The 18,551-nt window shown below is 39.4% G+C and overlaps 2 protein-coding genes across 2 annotated transcripts in view; both read right to left on the bottom strand.

Annotated features, from left to right (window-relative positions):
• LOC121964968 (rab GTPase-activating protein 1-like) overlaps positions 1-18,551 on the bottom strand; it is a 51,067-nt gene that overhangs the window by 23,891 nt on the left and 8,625 nt on the right. Inside the window, exons 2-6 of the mRNA XM_042515142.1 lie at positions 16,680-16,754; positions 14,896-15,021; positions 11,907-12,050; positions 7,864-7,905; positions 1,458-1,586 (exon numbers count right to left, since the gene is read on the bottom strand). Of these exons, the coding sequence (XP_042371076.1) occupies positions 1,458-1,586; positions 7,864-7,905; positions 11,907-12,050; positions 14,896-15,021 (441 nt within the window). The 5' untranslated portion in view covers positions 16,680-16,754. The remainder of the gene's footprint in view (positions 1-1,457; positions 1,587-7,863; positions 7,906-11,906; positions 12,051-14,895; positions 15,022-16,679; positions 16,755-18,551) is intronic.
• LOC121963142 (rab GTPase-activating protein 1-like) overlaps positions 15,663-18,551 on the bottom strand; it is a 95,007-nt gene continuing 92,118 nt past the window's right edge. The window contains exons 12-13 of the mRNA XM_042513472.1: positions 16,680-16,754; positions 15,663-15,890 (exon numbers count right to left, since the gene is read on the bottom strand). Coding sequence (XP_042369406.1) covers positions 15,663-15,890; positions 16,680-16,754 — 303 coding nt within the window. The remainder of the gene's footprint in view (positions 15,891-16,679; positions 16,755-18,551) is intronic.

The following is an 18,551-nucleotide window of genomic DNA, read 5'->3' as shown; positions in this document are numbered from 1 at the left end:
AACAATAAAAATGATGTGTTATTTGGGTCAACCACCAAAATCAAGACACAGAAAGATGGAATATCTTTAGGAAGAACGGTTGGGGTTGAGACTCATCAATTTCTGTGATGAAACTTGTAAGTGTGTGTATTCAGTTTGTGAACCTGTATACTACATGTTTGAGTGCGTGTGTTTGTGCGTGCCTGTATGTGTGTGCACTCTTATACAACATAATGCCTGATATGACAGGTTGCAATGCAGCAGGATTGTGCAAGAGTGCCAAAAAGCTACCAAACCACTGCAGGATATCCTGTATGTAGAAAAGCAGAGAAATACACCAAACATGCAGGGCCTGTGTCCTGCCATAACGCCCTTGAGCACAACACAACATCACAACCTGCTTACTCATTGAAAGTTTTACTAGATAAGAAAGTCCAAAAATGCCTGAAATGTAAAATATTAATTCTATGTAGATACAGGGAGTCATGGAGAGAGACAGGGAGCAGCGAGCAGGGGAGAGACAGAGAGGAGGGTGGATGTTTATCTCTTCCATCTTTCTCAGTCAACTCTTTCCTTCCTCTATCTCAACACACTCTGCTGACACACACACACACACACACACACACACACACACACACACACACACACACACACACAGAGACACAGACACACACACACACAGAGACACAGACACACACACCATGATATACACTGTGTACAGCTTTTGGTCTCTGGTGGCCTCAGCAAATTCCCCAAATGCCAGCAGCCTCATTAAGGTCAATAGAAGGATGATAAGGTGTGTGCGTGTGTTTGTGTGATAGTGCGTGTATGTGTATGTAAGGGAATTTTGTGACCACGCAACCCAGTAAGCTTTGAAAAAATATGACTAGCAGGCAGTCCAGATCAAGAAACAAAAACATGTAAAAAAGACTAATAAAAACAAAGCACCTACTCCTTTTGACAGTTAACCTTTGTAAAATACAGTGTAAATAAAATACAAGTAACCTAACCAAATACAAAGACAGAAAAGAGGTTTAAAAAATTATAGGTGACACCAATGAACATCTCAGCAGTGCAATAAAAATCAGCGATGTCCCTCCATTAGATAGTACACCATACTGCATTCAATTCCTACAACAGCCACTTGTATATGACACGCTCCAGGACCTCTGACTCCTCTGGTTAAAGGTATTTGTGTCTCAGTGGGAGATGCCAAGACAGGAATTCCTAATTGTGTTGCTTGGACTCATACAATAATCTCACAGTCACTCTCGGAAGGATGTGTGTGTGTGCGTGTGTGTGTGTGTGTGTGTGTGTGTGTGCATGTGCGTGTGCGCGCATGTGTGTGTGTGTGTTTGTATTGTAACATTGCAAAAAGTTTTATTTTACAATTAAACTTTAAATTAAGACACAGGGAAAGTAAGGAATAAAGGGCTCAGGGACAGCAGTTGCATGTGTTTGTCTGTAGAGGTCCTTACCTTGATGTTGCAGGCCTGCTCCATAAGCCTGCGGGCATTCTCTGCAGCTCTGTAGCGTTTAGGGAGCTGGACTCGGAAGAACTTGAGAGCCCCTTCAAAGTCCGCCTGCAGGAGGTCCTCTTTGGACGTCTAGATTGTGACGTGAGGAGGTGCGAGGGGATGGTGGTGGAGAGAGATAGAGACAGAATGGTCATTGAGAGTCAGACATACAGAGCACAGCATAACCTAATTGGCCAACTGTCTCAACAATTGCTAATTTGCATTAGATTTCTACATTCAGGGCAGACAGGCTCTTTCCTTTTAAGAGCAATTTCTTTTTTGCCATTTAGCTTTTGAGTCTTTCTTTGGTGTGTCTCATGATCTTTACAGGTGCTGTTGCACTTGCTATGTTTCATTTATTGCATGCTTAAAGCAGTTTGACATTATTCTAATTTTGACCTTTTATTTAAATCAAGAGAGCACAAGCTTAATGTCTAAAATGCAAAAACCAAAACAAAACAAAATAAAACAATAAAAAAAAATAATAAATAAAATAAAACAAAAATTAAAATTGTCCACCTAGAAACCACTGCCAAGTTTCATTAGTCTTGAAAGGTGGTGTGAGAAAACAGGTTAAAGCAGAGGGCACTGACAGGATGTTAGTTGTTTGAAAACACTCTATTCTGTTGAAAATGAGTGTCAAGATGCCACACACAAAAGCCCAGACTAAGTGCCATGAGAATCAGTCAATAAGAATCCATAACACCATCTTGTGGTGTAAAGATGCATTGTCACAAGAATTAATCTAGAGACATTATTATATATGTACTGTACAAGGCTGATCAACTGTTACTCAAAGACCAAGTATTTATCTTATTAAACTTGGTCCGCTTTAGACCATGTCCTGGCTGTTTCTTTCTTATGATAATTGAGAGTGTGGGATCAGTTTTTACGAAATATAACTTCTAAGCCAGTGGTTCCCAAATGTTGGGTCACAGTCCAAAAGGGGGTTGCGGGTCTATTCTGAATGGACAGCAAATGACTCGTATGTGTGCCAAGTTTGTAAAAAACAAAGTTTGTGGTGAAGTTTAGTAAATTTACAGCAAAACGGTTAGATTTTGAAGTGCCATGTCTGTTTACTCTTGCAACACATTTTATTTCTTTTTGTTCTACACTAATGTGTTGTTTATATTTAATTATATAAAACTGAATGTGTGGACCTTGAACTAATGACCCCTAAGCTTGACCAGTTGGTATCCACTGTTCTATGAGACTATGAGGCAAAGTGTCCCTTTTTTAGTTGATGTTTGCTTTTTTCTTGTATGAGTTTTAAATATGAATCTGTTAATGTAAGATTTAGGTATAATGGCAGAAAGCTAAGGGGCTAGCCATCTCTTGACATCTATCCAATGTGACTGTCCACAGCAGAATTGCCAAGCTTCAATTTCAAAGGATGTCAAGGGCCAAACCAGTTTAAATATTACTTTGGTCAATGTAAGTACTGGAGAGACAGAAGTTTCTTTTTTGAGACATGCTTTTCCACACCTTCTGTCCCCATCAGTAACTCTTTTTTTTCTCAACACAAGTCACTAACAACCAATATGCTCGGTTTCGTTCATTTTATGTCCCCCTTCTCTCACCGCCAGCAGTTTAGGGACAAAGAGCCGGTGTCCCATCCCAAGGAGACCCATCACCCTGCAGTATGAGTCCGCTGACGCCTGACTGCTGTGGGCCCTTTCCTCGTTTTTTCCCTCTCCGTCCTCCACCACCCTGCGCACTGCTGGTAGGGGCAGATGCGGGGTCAAGGCAGGTATAGGTGGAGGTGAGGGCGGAGGGGAGGGTGGAGGAGATCGTGGTGGGGTGGGGCAGGGTGAGGGAGAGGGGTGGTCCCGCTCCGGGGGCAGGGTGGCAGATGACTCCAGCGTGTCGTCCAAACGTCCCAGTAGGTTTTGTGGAGTTGGAGGAGGGGTGAGCAGAGTGTGTTCAACTTAGGTGAGCCGAGATTTTTCTTTAGGTCAGGGTCTAGCCAAACAGGCTGAGTCCTGGTGAAGAAGGTGATTGAACTTCTGAGGAGGGAAGCTGATAATGCCACATGAGGCAGTGTCACAACAGAGTGATCTTCAGGATGCCAGCTCGTAAAGGAACACACAGCAACTCAGCAGAGACAGTCCAGGCATCCAAGGCGTGCTACGTTAAGATTGATCCAGTTCATCTAGGCACCACAGAATTTGGACCAGTGGACAAGACGTCAGTGGAGGCCACTCAGCTTGTACCACTGTCAGAGCCCAGTAACGGCCACAAGGTGCGACAAAATAACAGTCAGAAATGGATACATTGATGCTGCTTTCGGCATAATGCTGAGTCTTCCAGCTACCTGCCAGACTCACTTTGAAATCCAGTCACACTACCCACTCTCATCTTCCCATGCCAAACTCCCCCAACTAATTCCAATCCAGTATGCCGTTGCCTAGCAACAAAGCTGCTCAACACGTGGGCCGCTGCTCTGGCAAACAGCAGCGATGGATAAGTACTCCACCTTTTTTTATTATTCCTTCGTTGTTAGACTTCAAAGACGGCGAGAAAATCTCTCTCAGTCTGCGAGTGGCCTTAACGCTCAACACTCGGCGCGTGTGTGACGACACATCAAAGCACTCATGTTTTTTTACCTGGTTTCCAGTGAGGAAGGCTGCATCTGGTATGAAGCTGACAGGATTTTAGCTTTCTTTGAAATGTAGAATGGCCTGAAATAACAGTATGAATCCTTTTATATGAAGAGCCCCAGCCTAAATCTGAGCAGGCGGTGCTGACGACACGGCAGAAGCAGACAAGATGTGGTCTGTTTGCATGGGAGTATGGCACTTTTCTGCCTTCGGATGATGATGATGCATTTGTGTTTGTTTATGGCTGAGTGGATACTGAACTCGTTGAGTCAAATTTAAGCTAGTGATGCATGAAAAACAAGACAAGTTTGGAAAGATGTGAAAAAAACAGAATGTGTCACTGTAGCCTCTCAGTATCTTTGCTCGTCCTCTTCACTGATACAACTCTCTGATGTGAGGTGTGAACAGATCCGAAGCACACAGAGCAGTAAAAGCACAATCCAGTAAACAGCTCCAGCATTGGGTCCAGAGTGTGTCCCTCCAGCAATTTTCCATCAGCAGAAGCAGCCAAGCATCTGGTCTGTATCGGTCAGTAGATGCTTCAGATGGAAGTCACTTCTGCCTCTCAACAACAACAGCTAAAAGGATGAGTGGTTGCGTGAGTGTGTGAGTTGTTGTGCTACCAGGAGTGATGGTTCCGGCCAGCAGCTTGGGTGAGGCAAAGCAAAGAAACCACACTGTGTTTCCTGTCCACCGTCTCTCTCCTTTTCACTCTCTCTCAGCCTTCCCTGCTTTCTCTATCTCTCACTTTCTCTTTGTTATGCTAACTGCTAGCAGCTAGCAGGGGCGGCTCCATTGCAGAGGTCTGGGTGGTGGACAGAGGTAGCGTGTTGGAGAAATGCATAGCCAGCCAACATGAAGAGGAGAAGGCGGAGGTAGAGGAATAGGAGGTAAAGAAGGCAGAGAGCGAAGAACTGTCGGAAAGAAGAAGCTCCAAGCAGACATCCACAGAGGGGAAAGATGAAGATGGAAAAAAATGTAAAATGAAAAAAAAAACACAGAGCTTTTCTCCTCCAGGTCCAGATTGCTAACGCTATAGCTTATGCTCCTGTAGTGATGTGGATGGCGACTGCTAAGCAGGAGAGGGAGGGAGGTGAACACAGATGGAGGGAGGGGTGATGAGAGCTGGGAGGAGAGCATGATGGAAGGAGGAGGGAGGAGGGAGCCTCGGGGGAGAATGCCGTCATGCCTGGCCAATGAGAGATAGGCAGTGGAAGCCCCTTCCACCATCCTCACATCCTCATTTGTTCTCCATTCCCGATCATTGCATGCACCACATATCTCTCCGTCTGACACACAGAATACATTATTATTGAGAAGATATAGAGCAGGACGGCTTTTTAAAACCAACCATGTGACTCATTTAGAGGGGAAAGCCTGAGTGCAGCTGCATTACTGCATTTGTATAGCAACACCAATGTATCTATATATATATATATATATGTATATGTCATTATTATCAATATTCTAAGCTGATGTAAAAAACTGAATTGGCTTCGTCAGTTTTAATAGTCTGTTGGATAATATGTTGTTAAACTGTGCAGCTGGATTATGAAAAACAAAAACCGAATCAGAGCTCACAGTGGCATTTATTTACGAACAATCTTGCTCTGGGTTTTTCTTATTATATTTTATTTGGCTTTTTTTGTGTTGTGTTTTTGCATATTTCTAGTATCTTATTTTTTCATCAGCAGCTGTAAATGAATACTTCACACAATACTCGAGGATCTGACAAATATAAGTTTTAACTTAGCATAATAAATAACTAATTGACTGGACGTATCGTTACTTATGAGCTGATTGGGGGAGAAGGAAAAATAAAACACATCCAAGTATGGTTAGAAATATTTTAACATACAACATACTTTTAATAATTAAGTGATATGTGTGATTTACTTTAGGTTTTATATGATGTTTTTTAGAGAATGCTGCTGGCAAAAGTACATGGCAAAAGTAGGGCTGCAGTCGGCAGTAAATTGAAGCTGAATATTACACTTGGAAATTAGCTGGGTTTCTTTTGATTTCTATTAATAAGATGACTAAGAATCTATTTTGATGACTAAGAATCTATTTTATGTTTGTAGGAAATGAATTATTTTATACTAACCATAAAGAAATAAAATATAAATTAAATGTAATGCTAAATGATTACTTGCAAAATTGGTTCTATCGCCATCTTCAAATCCTGTCTGAAAACACACCTTTTCAAAATGGCATATTCGTTCTGATATAAGGGTGTCACATTCACATTTTCTCTAATGATAACTTTATGATGATGATTTTAGTCCTAGGTTTTATAATTAGGATTTTTGTTATTTATTCACTTATTTGTCTTTTGTATATTACTGTTTTATTTGACTCTCAAGCAATGGATTCATTGCTGCTTGTTTTTAGCTGTGTCTTGTAAGACGTCCTTGATTGCTTCATAGGGCACCTCCAAATACATTACTATGCATTACTATTATTATTATTATTTTTTTTTTTCATTTTGTTTCAGTATCAAGATATGGACTACATGAATAGACAAATGAGCCTGCTCTTCATAACCAGTTTTTTTTTTTTTTTAAGTTTCAGCATGACTTCCACAAAGACTGTCTCATGAAATCAATGTCCTCATTGATAAGCAAACACCGGCATGCAATATGACACAGTCATTACCAAAATTCATCGATCTATCCCACCACAAACAGATCTGATAACACAATAAGTAGTAATTTTAAACCATTCTGCTCTGACGGTATGATCGTGCAGTTTCATCATATTTAATTTTTTATTTTTTTTTAAACTCAAGCACATTTAATAAAAAAAACAAAAACAAAATTGCAGCCATAAATTGCAACTCTTTGAATAATAGACTGAAATCATGATTGATTAAAAAAAACAAAAAGGTAAGATTTGATCTTTTTACCTTGTATCTCTTGTTTGGTATGTGTGCCTGTATGTTTTCCATCCCACCACATCCCAAATTGTTTTCTATGTTCTGATTCTAAATGATACACTATCTTACCAAACAATGAATACCCCTGTACGCACCTATGACTGTATTTTAATTCTAAAATGTAGATGCATGGGTTAATAACATCAGCTGGGGTCAATGTGAGTGCAGATTGAAAGCATTATTCAAATATATCTAATTTCATATACTCTAAAAATATGCTACAGCATAATAGTACAATCAAAAACCTAAAGGTATCACTTGCTGTTGTGACAAATACTGCATAACATTCAACACGATGTTTAACATAATTCACCCATTTGTCTAATTTGTCTTTACGAACAAATCAGCCTCCTCAATTGCAGATGCAGTTTCGGATTTGAGCACCAGGAGGCGAGAAATGCTAACAAACCAACTTTCTTAATGCTTCTTCACACACAATGCCTCCTCTGCACAATCATGCTTCCCAAAAACGCTGCCCTGCACTTGTGGTAAAAATCTCAAGAAAACAAACTCCAACAACTCAGTAAACAACTCAAATGAACTGCTCAGAACATCTGTGTGTAACTATAATCTTAATTGTTTACATTTATCTGCAATTATTGTACAAAATGTCTGCTTTAAGAAAAATCAGATTTATCTTTGGTGCACAAAACAAATTTTATATAGCAGGTTTTTTTTTTTTCAATTTCACGAAAGCAAAGTGGATCCAACACTAAACACAATTTTGGTGAGTTTCAGGGAAAAATAACTTTTGACATAAAAGCTGATTTGATAGTAAAGCCAACTTTAACAGATAGTTACAGTTAAGTGAATTAAAGTGAGTACTGACCTTGAGCAGGGCCAGGGCCACATTAAAGATGATGTTTAGACCCTGGAAGAAAGAGGAGAATTAGATGTGAATACAGAAACAAGTAAAACCAAAACCATCACATCTATGTGTGTCAGCAGGTTTTAAGAAGTTTCAGCTAATCAGTGTGTTCATCTCTGATACAGTGAACCTGAACATTTAAGGAGATTAAATTTATTGCAGTTTATAGCCAAATGTCAAATGATACCAAAGTGTTCGCTTTCTCCATTCTCACCACTGTTTAGGAAAGTTTTAATTTCTACCCTACATCTGGATTCAAGAGAAGATGTTCCCACCTTCACCAATGCAGACACCATCTACAGTGCATCCATTAATAGCAAAGCAATAAACTGCTGCAGATGCACTTTCTCATCTAGCTGATTTAATTTGAGAAAAGAATAGTCTTCTGTCCAGGAATATTGTACTATTGTAACTTTTATCAACAACTTCAAGAAAAACAAAGAGAGCAAAAAATATGTGAAATAAACATGAGATATAAAACATCTGATAACATTTAAAACAAGTAAAACATCCAGCAAAAAAGGGTTAAAATGTTTAGAAAAGAGCAAAGAATGAAGCACAAAGAGTTAAGTGCTTAGAAAACTCAAATTCAAAGATGACATTTTCCATACAAATAGATATCTAACCTGTAAAACTATTGAGTATTTGAATTATAAGAACCTATCACCATTAATTCACTAACATTTAGATCCAATGGTCTCATAGCATCTTAAAATTCAGATATCTCCAATTAATTGCACTGTTTATCTTACTTACTTAGACTGTTTATTGCTTCATTGCTTAAACCTTTCATTTCAACAATTATTGAGAAGTGCTACACAAATTAAGTTTGTTGGTAAAATAATTAAATATAAATGTAAAGGTAAAAACGTGGCAAAGGAACCCTGACTGAGAGCACAGAGTCCGATTACTGTACAATGTCTTTTAGCAATACAGAGGAGAGAGAGTTACTGTAAAAGCTAGAAGAAGGGAAAACTGTAAAATAAACTTTGCTTTGTCCATTACATGTAAAATGTTTCTATAAGAAACACTGTTTATTAAGGCATTCACTGATATATATTATATAACACTAATGCTGGTGCGACATTTTTCCCCCTCCTCCTTGTCGACACAATGCTTGTGGTTTTGACACAGAAAGAAAGAAAGAAAATGTAAAGCTGATGTCAGCTCTGCATGGGAACACCCGTCTCCTTGGTCTCCGTGACAACCAGTTCACATGGCAACACAGAGCTAAAAATATCTGGACAGCTCTAAATATAACTGGAGAAGGAGAGAAGAGAGGGGGAGCTCTGCCTTCACGCACACCTATCTTTGTGTGCCTCAAGATGGTGCTACAGTGCCGGGGCAGGATCAAAGGTGTGTATGTGAGAGAGGAAAAGATAATCTCAGAATGTGTGTGTTGAAGCAAGACATATTCACGGGGAGAAAGACAGACAAACATGCAGAAAGGGGAAATATAATGAGATTGACTGAGAAGGTGATGAGGCAATAAGCCAAGGAGGAGTGAAGGCTTTTGTTGTTTGTTGTTTTTTTTTTGTGTCGTTTTTTGTTTTTTGGGGGGTGGGTCTGTAGTGGGAGATAGCAGGTGAAACGTATCTTCCAAAAGAAAGTGGTACACATCATCTGTAAACTGGGAGTTTGACGATTATTTAGAGATGCAGTGCAGCACGGTGTGTTCACAAGTTTTTCTGGTCATGATATGTAGTTAAAACCTGGTTTTGGGTGGGTGTCTATTCAAATATTTCAAAGTTTACAATGTTTAAGAGGTTAGAACATTATGATCAAAGTATGTGATTGATATTGTTATGCTCTGTGTTTTATAAGTTGTTGCAGCAATTTTTTGGGCTAATACCATTTGTTACACTGATTTGCTACTACATGTAATCATTTGTTACCACTCAAGAACTGATAAAAATGGTCAAAACCCCCCAAAATGCTACATTAAAAGACTGCAACCTTAAAGAATACCACAGAAAAATTCCCGCTGTTACCTGGCATTAAAAACTTTTGACATTTGGATATTTTCGTAAGAATTGCACTTTTCAGGAATTGGATGACAAGAAATTTGTTCTCAAAACTGCTGAGAAACCCCTCGTTGTAAGTTTACCTATAAGAGCCACACAGCCTCTGAATGCTCCATGGTCTTAAGTTGTAGCTGTTAAGTTTCATGAGGCTGTGATTATCTCAGAGGTCACAATAGGTCATTTTATGCAGGGGGTAAAGTTTAAAAAAAATGTCTCATTACAATGATAAGGATGCTATGGCCATACTTATTCCCTCGCCAATTTTTTTCTTAATTTTGGAGCATGTTTCACCCATCTTTTCAGGAAGCTAGCATGCAAGTACAGCTTTTGACTAACAATTTCTATACACGCAATGTTAAATGAAATAAAATAAATGAAAGAAAGTTGGGTGAGGGGACAATGTAGTAGAAATGAAACAAGTAAAAGAACTTTGTAAACTGCTGAGGAGACTTCATCAAGGAAAAGCAAAAGCTGACTGAGGCTCGAGAATGAATATAGAGGGATTAATAAACAGGACTTAGAAAAAAGCTCACAGGATGAAAAGTGTAAAATAAATCATGACTAAACTGTAAATAAGTAAAGCCAGTAAAAAGAACAGCATAAAGACAGAGACACACTAGTGGGTAAATAAATATAAGATTGAGCAAATGAATAAGAGACAGCAGAAGAAAGGAAACATACAACAAAAAAGTTGTTAACTAAAGATATGGCAAGACAACAGAGAAATTGCAGAGTAAACAAGGAAAGAAAAAGAGGGGATAGAGAAAGGAAACAATGAAGGAGTGTGAGAAGATGATGGAGAGGGCCAATAAGAGGAGAGCAGACAGAGAGAGATGCAGGAGACAAGAATTCTGGTTTAACGAGCAGATTTTCATCATGCGGCTCATTGGGTGAGAAAGACCTGGGAAACTTTTAATTGTTCTGCCTGGGGCCAATAGGAGGACAGAGAGCAGGAGAGAGGAAGGAAACAAGTAGGGCAGTTGACTTTTGATGTTTTTATATAATAAAACTTTTCCTAACAAGTCAAAGATTTAAAAAACCCATATATTTCTCTCTTTCTTTTTTTTTTTTTTACACACAAAAATAAGAGCAACACAAAATTCCATCAAGCACTGGTAGATAAGTCCTTTTTGTGCAGCATTTGATAATATTTTGCTGAGTCACCTGTCTGGGTGATATTGAACTGTTATGATCTCTCTGATAGCACTCAAGCTGTTGTTTTGGATAATGTTTAGTCTTCATCTGGTCATGTGGGTCATGGTGTTCTTCAAGGCTCTGCTCTTGGCCCCTTGTTACTTTTCTTGAGTTTCTATGCTTCAAACACAATATTTAGTCTCCATTAGGATCCAGCTGAAAGGTTCCAGTTCCACCTCAGTCAGACACTCCCAGTGCACACTCATTATACATTTGGCTTCACCAGGTCTGTCTGGCAGCTTCACCTGCCACCTGATCAGAGTCACCAGCAGGTGCTGAAAGCTGTTTCTCTTTCACCTGAGACCCCAAATCATATTGTTACAAATCAGTTAATACCGCCAAACAAAAACTTTTTTGGTATCAGGTGGAACAGTCGAGGGCGAGTCCAAAAAAAAAAAACATTGCTGGGATTCTTTGGATCTTGGAGTTTTTATTTTTTGGACCAAAGTTACTAGTGACTACTGAAAGGTCTCTAGAGTTTCTGTAAATATATTTTCGAACAAGAAGCAACCAGTGATTGTTATCTGGTCAAGCAGTCCTAATGACATTATATCAATGACTGTATCAGCCCTTAAAAGCCTGATCAGGGCATCCCTATTGATTATATTGGTAATATATTAGATCAAACCAAAGAGCAGAAGGCAGATGGATCCATGCTGGTACCGGTTTAGCCTTTGCCTTAAGTACCCTCTACTTATGGTCACTGACAGATGGTCAGTAGAAGCACTGAACAAATCACTTTCCATATATTCCCAGTATAAAGTAGTGCAGTGAGCCAAATTGTACCTCACAGAGCAGCAGGTCAGTGATGTGGAAAACCATGCACAGTGGGAACTTGGCAGTAAAGAGGGTGAGGAACCACTGGGAGGCGTACATGTGTGCCTCCAGGTTCAGCTCCTGGAAGTGGGACCACAGGTCTGGAAACTGTTCCTGTGGGAGCAGAAAGAAGAGAAGAAGGAGAAGGAGAAACTTGTGAGATGAGACAGCACTTACAAGAACAGAAAGATGTGTCTCTGTTTTTCATTTCAATTTTACATTATTTCATTTTAACTCATCCTTTATCAAATCATGCTGTCTCACTGAAATGATAATCTCTTTCAAGAGAGAACCAAGAACAAAAGGAAGAGTTTAAAAAGACACTAAACACAATTCAGTATCATGTCTTTGCTGCCAAAGAGACATTATTCATGCATTGCACATTGTTAAACTTCCAGTATAAAGATAAAAGCAAACTGATACAAAGCAAGCATATTCACAAACGCTGAAATTTACAAATCTGTAATGAGGATAAGTGATTCTTTTATTGTTGAGCAAACTGTTTCATAAAAAAAAAAAAATAAAATAGATGAGCACAAGATCTCAACATTGCCTTGTACTTCTTTCAATGAGGGCTCCTACATCCGTTCTTTTCTTTATTTTTTTCAAACCTCTTTTTATTGAGTTTTAAATATATATAATGTGTAAATATTCCAAAATCGCCATGCAATTATTTTATAGACAGTGACAAACCCAAAACCACCTTCCACCTTTCCCCATTCACCCATTCTGGGTCTCATAGTTACCAAATAATAATAACAATGACTACAGAAAAAAAGAGAAAAAAAGGAGACAGAGAGAGAGAGAGAAAAAAAACACTCATATGTATATATACCCATATAGATGCATACCTATACATACATACATACATACATGTGTTCTTTTCTTTTTCCACTTGTTAGTTTCTTTCCTCACCATATTTTGGTTCTAGTTTTTCTGTTTTGACTCCATTTGTTTTGTCCGATTGTGATTGAGCACAAGGAGAAAAACACAGCTGTAGCATAAAGGTAGTAAAGTGTACATGTGTATCTTAGCGTCCATGCATGTACAGTGAATAAAGGATTCAATCATCTAGATAGTAATCTTCTTTGTCAGCTAACACTTACCATGCTACACGACACCTGACTGGATCAGATAGTGAACTCCCACCTGTACGCTAATAATTAGCAGTCAATGCTAACATCCTTACATTAAGCAGATTTTGGTCAATGCTAACCGAGTTGATCTTAATGCCAAGAGACGACTGCAAGAAGGGCCAGGATGGATTTCCAGGCCAAATTAAACTACTCAGAGAGTGGATTTAAGCTGTAATACCTGAGTGGGATGGGACTTAACATTAGCCTCAACAGACAAAGAATGCTGTTTAGCCTACAGAGACTGAAAATCACACACATACACACAGGCTTAGAAGTAATTCTTGTTATATTCTATTATATTTTGTGACCGAGACAAGTCAACAGGGCAATAACAAACATGCCGTCCCCCACAGATGATGCAATCACTGGTAACATGCTCCACATATTTGAATATGATCAAACTTTCCTGCGTTTTTGGAAAACGCAAATACATTTTGTCAGGCTATTTGCACTGTCTGCTTGTTCTTTTTTAGTGGCACCCACCTTAAATAATTACACAAACTCTGCATTCAATCATTAATTAAACAGAACAGCCTAAGGAACTTTCATTCTCATAGTAAAAGTAAAAATGCTGGAAAATCAAAGCTAGTGTGAATTCATGATCCCGGAGACTAGTTTGTACAACAAGGATAGCTGGATATGTGAGGTGAATTTAATGGCATTTAAACTTATGAACTTGTGATATTGACAAAACAACTAATTAACATTTTAACTTTGAGCTGTAATTGTAGTTCTTCCCCCGAGGCCAAATCATTTAAATTTTGGATACTAAGTGGTGAGATTTATCAAATCTCCAACTACAGCCAGAGTTGGCAATAAAATGGGAGGAACAAACAACAAATAAACAGATCAACTGACAAACTGGAGCTGGCATTTAAGCCCCCCCCGCCCCATCGGCAGCGATGGTTTATGTCTGCTAGCATACAACAGAAAAATGTATGTTTATGAGCTGTCAAACGAAAAAGTAGAAGAGGACAACAAAAGTTGATACAAAAGTGATGGATCACCAGAGAGAATGGGGCGAAACTATGGTATCCTGATACAAAATGTACCATGAGTAGCAAGTATTTTGCTAATTTGACCAGACAAACTAGAGATTGAAGCTGACTATAACTTTTCTTCTCTGGGAGACATAAGGTGCGTAAATAATCCTTTGTAATGCTTATATCTAATGTTCTTAGCTAGCTGCAGTCATTTTGTTGCCATTTCAGCTCTTGTTTGCATATTGTGGTGCTGACAGTACCCCCTCTCCCACAAAAAAACCCCAAACAAAACATGATTTCTCATAAATCAAGCTGAAATATTGAAAATTGATGATCCATAACATAAACCTATGGGATCATTACATTATCCAGGAGAGTCCCATGTTTCTATGTAATGTAACATTGTGGATATTGATTTAAGAAAAACGAAGTAAGGCGAAAAAACATGCGCGGCCCTTCCGTACTGTTCAACCATCCACTCAGGGTCGTCTCCTCAGCATGCTCAATTAAATTCTATTTACAAAGCCAAACATTACGAATCACAATTTGCCTCAGAGGGCTTCACAACGTACAACATCCTTCCGTCCTTTGACCCTCAAAGCAGATAAGGTCACCCCCTGACTGAACACATATACACACACGCACACGCGCGTGTGCGTGCGTGCGGGCGGGCGTGCGTGCGGGCGTGCGTGCTCTCACACACACACACACACAATACAAATACATACACACACACACACACACACACACAACACACAAACTGAGAAGGGATGTTGCTTTCTTTTGTTTTACAATACACACAATTACATTTCAAATACCATGAAGCACTGGATCACTAACCTGCATCAGCCTCTCCAGCTGGTAGAACTTGCAGTGGAGATCCTCAAAGTTGTTTTTGTAGAGAGCTCTGAGGCCATACTCATACATGATTTTCACCAACACACAGAAGGCCTGTTCCTCTGGCATCTGAAACCACACGGAGAACAATAAACTACAGCTACACGAACTAAAACTCTGGAAACCTGTCCGTCTGAAATGTAAATATGTTGTCCCAAAAGACAACCAGGACATTTTGTTCTGAAGAAACAGACACATTTAATCCAGTGTTATGTGACTGGCTTGAAATAAAGCCAGAAGAGAAGAAAAAGAAGGTGAGGGGACATAATTCACTGTTTGTATGTGCAAATCAAGCTAAAATATGTTTTTATGTGTGTGCTTTATTGTCTCTACGTTTCAGTGTGTGTTGCTCGGATGAATGAAGATAAGAGGCATGAGAGAAGGCTTAAAACTGTGTGTATCTGTGGGTATATGGGTTTATTTCTCCTCACACAGACACACACACACGCAGACGGTGAGGTGATATTTAATCAGAGTGACAGTATGTGTTTGGGGCTGAATGGGCTCCTGCAGGTAAACCTGAACCCCTATTAATATTCCTGACACCTCCTCTATAACCTCTCCCTTTTTCCTCTATAACCCGTCTGCCTCCTCCTCCTCCTGTATAACCTCTCTTTCTTTTACTGCTGCTGTCCCCTTTATCTCTCCCCTCCTCCTCTTCACCTTTATAGCCTCCTCCTCCTTCACTCCTGTCTCCTCTCTTCTGTACATCATGATGGGTCTTTACCAAACTTGCTCTCCTTCATGACTCTCCTACCATTGCTCCTCTCCCCACCTCTTCCTGACCTCTCTTCGCCTCTCTGCTCTCCCTCCATCTTCCCCCTCTTTAACCTCTGATGTCCTTGTAATTTGGACTTCAACCAAACTTCCTCCTCCACTTGGGACTCCCGCCTCCATGTGTCTACTCCTCTGTCTCCCCTCCATCTGTCTTTTAACACCTCCTCAAACAAAAAATTTCAGGCACCTTTCAACAAGTCGCGACACATTTTGAACAAACAAGAAACACTGAACAGCACTTCCAACATGTATGGGGAACGCTGTATAGAGCAGGAGTTCTTTCAGACGTGTGTCTGTCAGTGACCTTGAAAATAAATGTGTGAAAAAGTGAATGAGTGTCTTGTCAACCTTTTTCCCACTTCTAATATTCTGTTATGACTCTGTCTTATGCTTTCACCTTCTTTCACACTCTCTCACTCCCTCTATTCATCCACATCGGTCTGCTATGAAGTGTTTTCACTCCAGCAGTCAGCCAGGGCCGTTCTTTCTGTCTCCCTCTCAGCTTCCATTTACTCTTTTATATTGTCTGGGCTCTGCTGTATTACACGTAGCACAAGCTAACAGACTTGGTTTCTATAGACGCGGGGAGGCGAAGGTGCATCTGCACAATGCTGACATATTTTTCTTTGTATAAGTGTTGGTCCTCTAATAATTTGTATGACTGTTTGTCCTTAGCATCAAGGTAAAATTCCAGCAGCTCCATAGAGCTTTTATTTTGAAAGCATGGGGCAAGAGAAAAGCACCAGAAGTAACTTCTTCTGTAAATTTAAGGGAGGTAAATGTAATAGTATGTACTTTTATACTTCATTGTTGTTTCTGAGAATGTTTTGTTCAGCCCAGGTTTGTATGCATGTGTGTATGTCGTGTATCTATCTATTTGTCTATATGGTGCATTGCCTTGACCATGAGATGCAAGGCTCAGTGGATGGATGGATGTTAAGTTAACTTACGTGCAGCAGGAGAACAGCAGCGAGGAATGACTGACCCTGGCAATAACCGATTTCCTCATCATAGACAGAGTAGGCCTGCGAGAGAGACAGAAAAAGAGGGGGGAGATCTGTTTGGTTATTTGATCAGCAAGACATCCGAGGTAACTCATGTTAATCAAGGTTATTTATAATGTATCAATTAATGCTGTACTTTAAAACTTCCAATATTCTACCTTTTTTCACATCAATTTAAAGGTACAGTTCACCCCTAAATCAAAAACACATATTTTCCTCTCCTTTAGCACTCTTTATCAATCTAGATTGTTTTGTTGATAGTTGCTGATTTTTAGCGATAATAGCCATAGATATGTTAGCCTTTTCTTAATGTAACTAGATGGCACTTGTGGTTCTAAAAGCACCAAGAGAAAAAGCACACAAGAGAAACTCAACATTGTCTTTTTCCAGATATCATGTCCCAGTTACTCAAGTTAATCCAAAGACCTTATTGTGAGTAGTTTCATGTAGGACAGGAAACACAATGACTCCTGACTGTAATGTTGTTACCACGATTGGCAGGTGGATATTTTTTTCATATATCTATTATTCAACCAGCAAGGCATCCTGAATACCTTCCTGCCACTACCTTCTTATGGCGCATGCCCCCTATATGTGACCAGAAATTTATATTTATTCATTGTGTATTGGCAGCAACTGATTCAATGCACACAAGCATGCTGGGACACCAAGGACTTGGACCAGTCTGGTGGTTGGACAGAAGGCAATTACAATCAAACAATTCAAATGGTGCTCACATCAAGACAGCCAATCAAACTACAGCACCGTAGACTTTCTGAGCTATGTTGTGTACAACCAGGAAATTTTAAAAAAAAGTCCAGTTGAATTTATGAAATAAAACAGAAAAAAACTGTTTTATTCCTTTGTTTTTTGTAAATAAAACACCCTTGTGTGGAGCTGGTACAGAAGGGGGCGGGGGGGACTGTTGTATTGACAGAAGTGACCAGTGGGGCAGGGATGACAAACATTCAAGGTGCTGTACAGCTCACAGTCAGTAATACAGTTACACAGTCAGTCAGTTTAACTGCTACATAAAGTGTTCAAAAGTGCTGTTATAGCTGCTTGTTGTGTATCATAGGTTAAAGGGATAAAGAACAGTGATTAGCTATGCTTGAGTCATCAAGAAAACTGTGTTTCTTGTGACCACACGGTATGGTTATATTTTTAGTATGCTCAGGAATTCCAGCTTCCTTTTCAGAGTCAGAAACAAGTCATCTCTACACCATTTTATCTTAAATGCTCGGCGTCTTGTTGATCTAGAACATCTGCACATTCAGAGGACATTTCCTTAGAGACCATTTCTCTCCAGTACCCGCATTTTTTTCTTCTTTCCCAAGAATATCCCTGGGGACCATCTCTCTCTGACTTTGGTTTTTATTTTTTCAGTGTCAGCCTCTCTCTTCTCTGACTTTTTCCCTCTTTATCATTTTTTCACTACATGCTGAACCAAATCCCTGTATCTGACAACATAATGTCCAAATTATAAGGCTACTTTAAGAAACAGACTTTCTTAGGACAAGTGCAGCAGTGATTAAAAATAATAAGACTGTTCAGTCAACAAGAAATTATTAGACATTCAGGAAAAACTATCAACTGGAACATTTGGGAAACTTTGTTGGATCTTTGCTTACATTGTCACGATTTTTATGTGTTAAAGGCAAATTGCAACATGTCATCATATCCACCAAGTTTATGACTTTGAAGAGTTGAGTGCCAAGGGCACTTCCTTTACCTTATTGATTGTTTGGCCCCTTGGGGGTAGCTGACACAAGTCATGAAAACAACACTGACGTATTATCGGCTTTTAAGTTAATATGA

This window comes from Plectropomus leopardus, chromosome 3, assembly GCF_008729295.1.
Source record: "Plectropomus leopardus isolate mb chromosome 3, YSFRI_Pleo_2.0, whole genome shotgun sequence".
Lineage (NCBI taxonomy): Eukaryota > Metazoa > Chordata > Actinopteri > Perciformes > Serranidae > Plectropomus > Plectropomus leopardus.
This window is presented reverse-complemented; position numbering and strand designations above follow the sequence as displayed.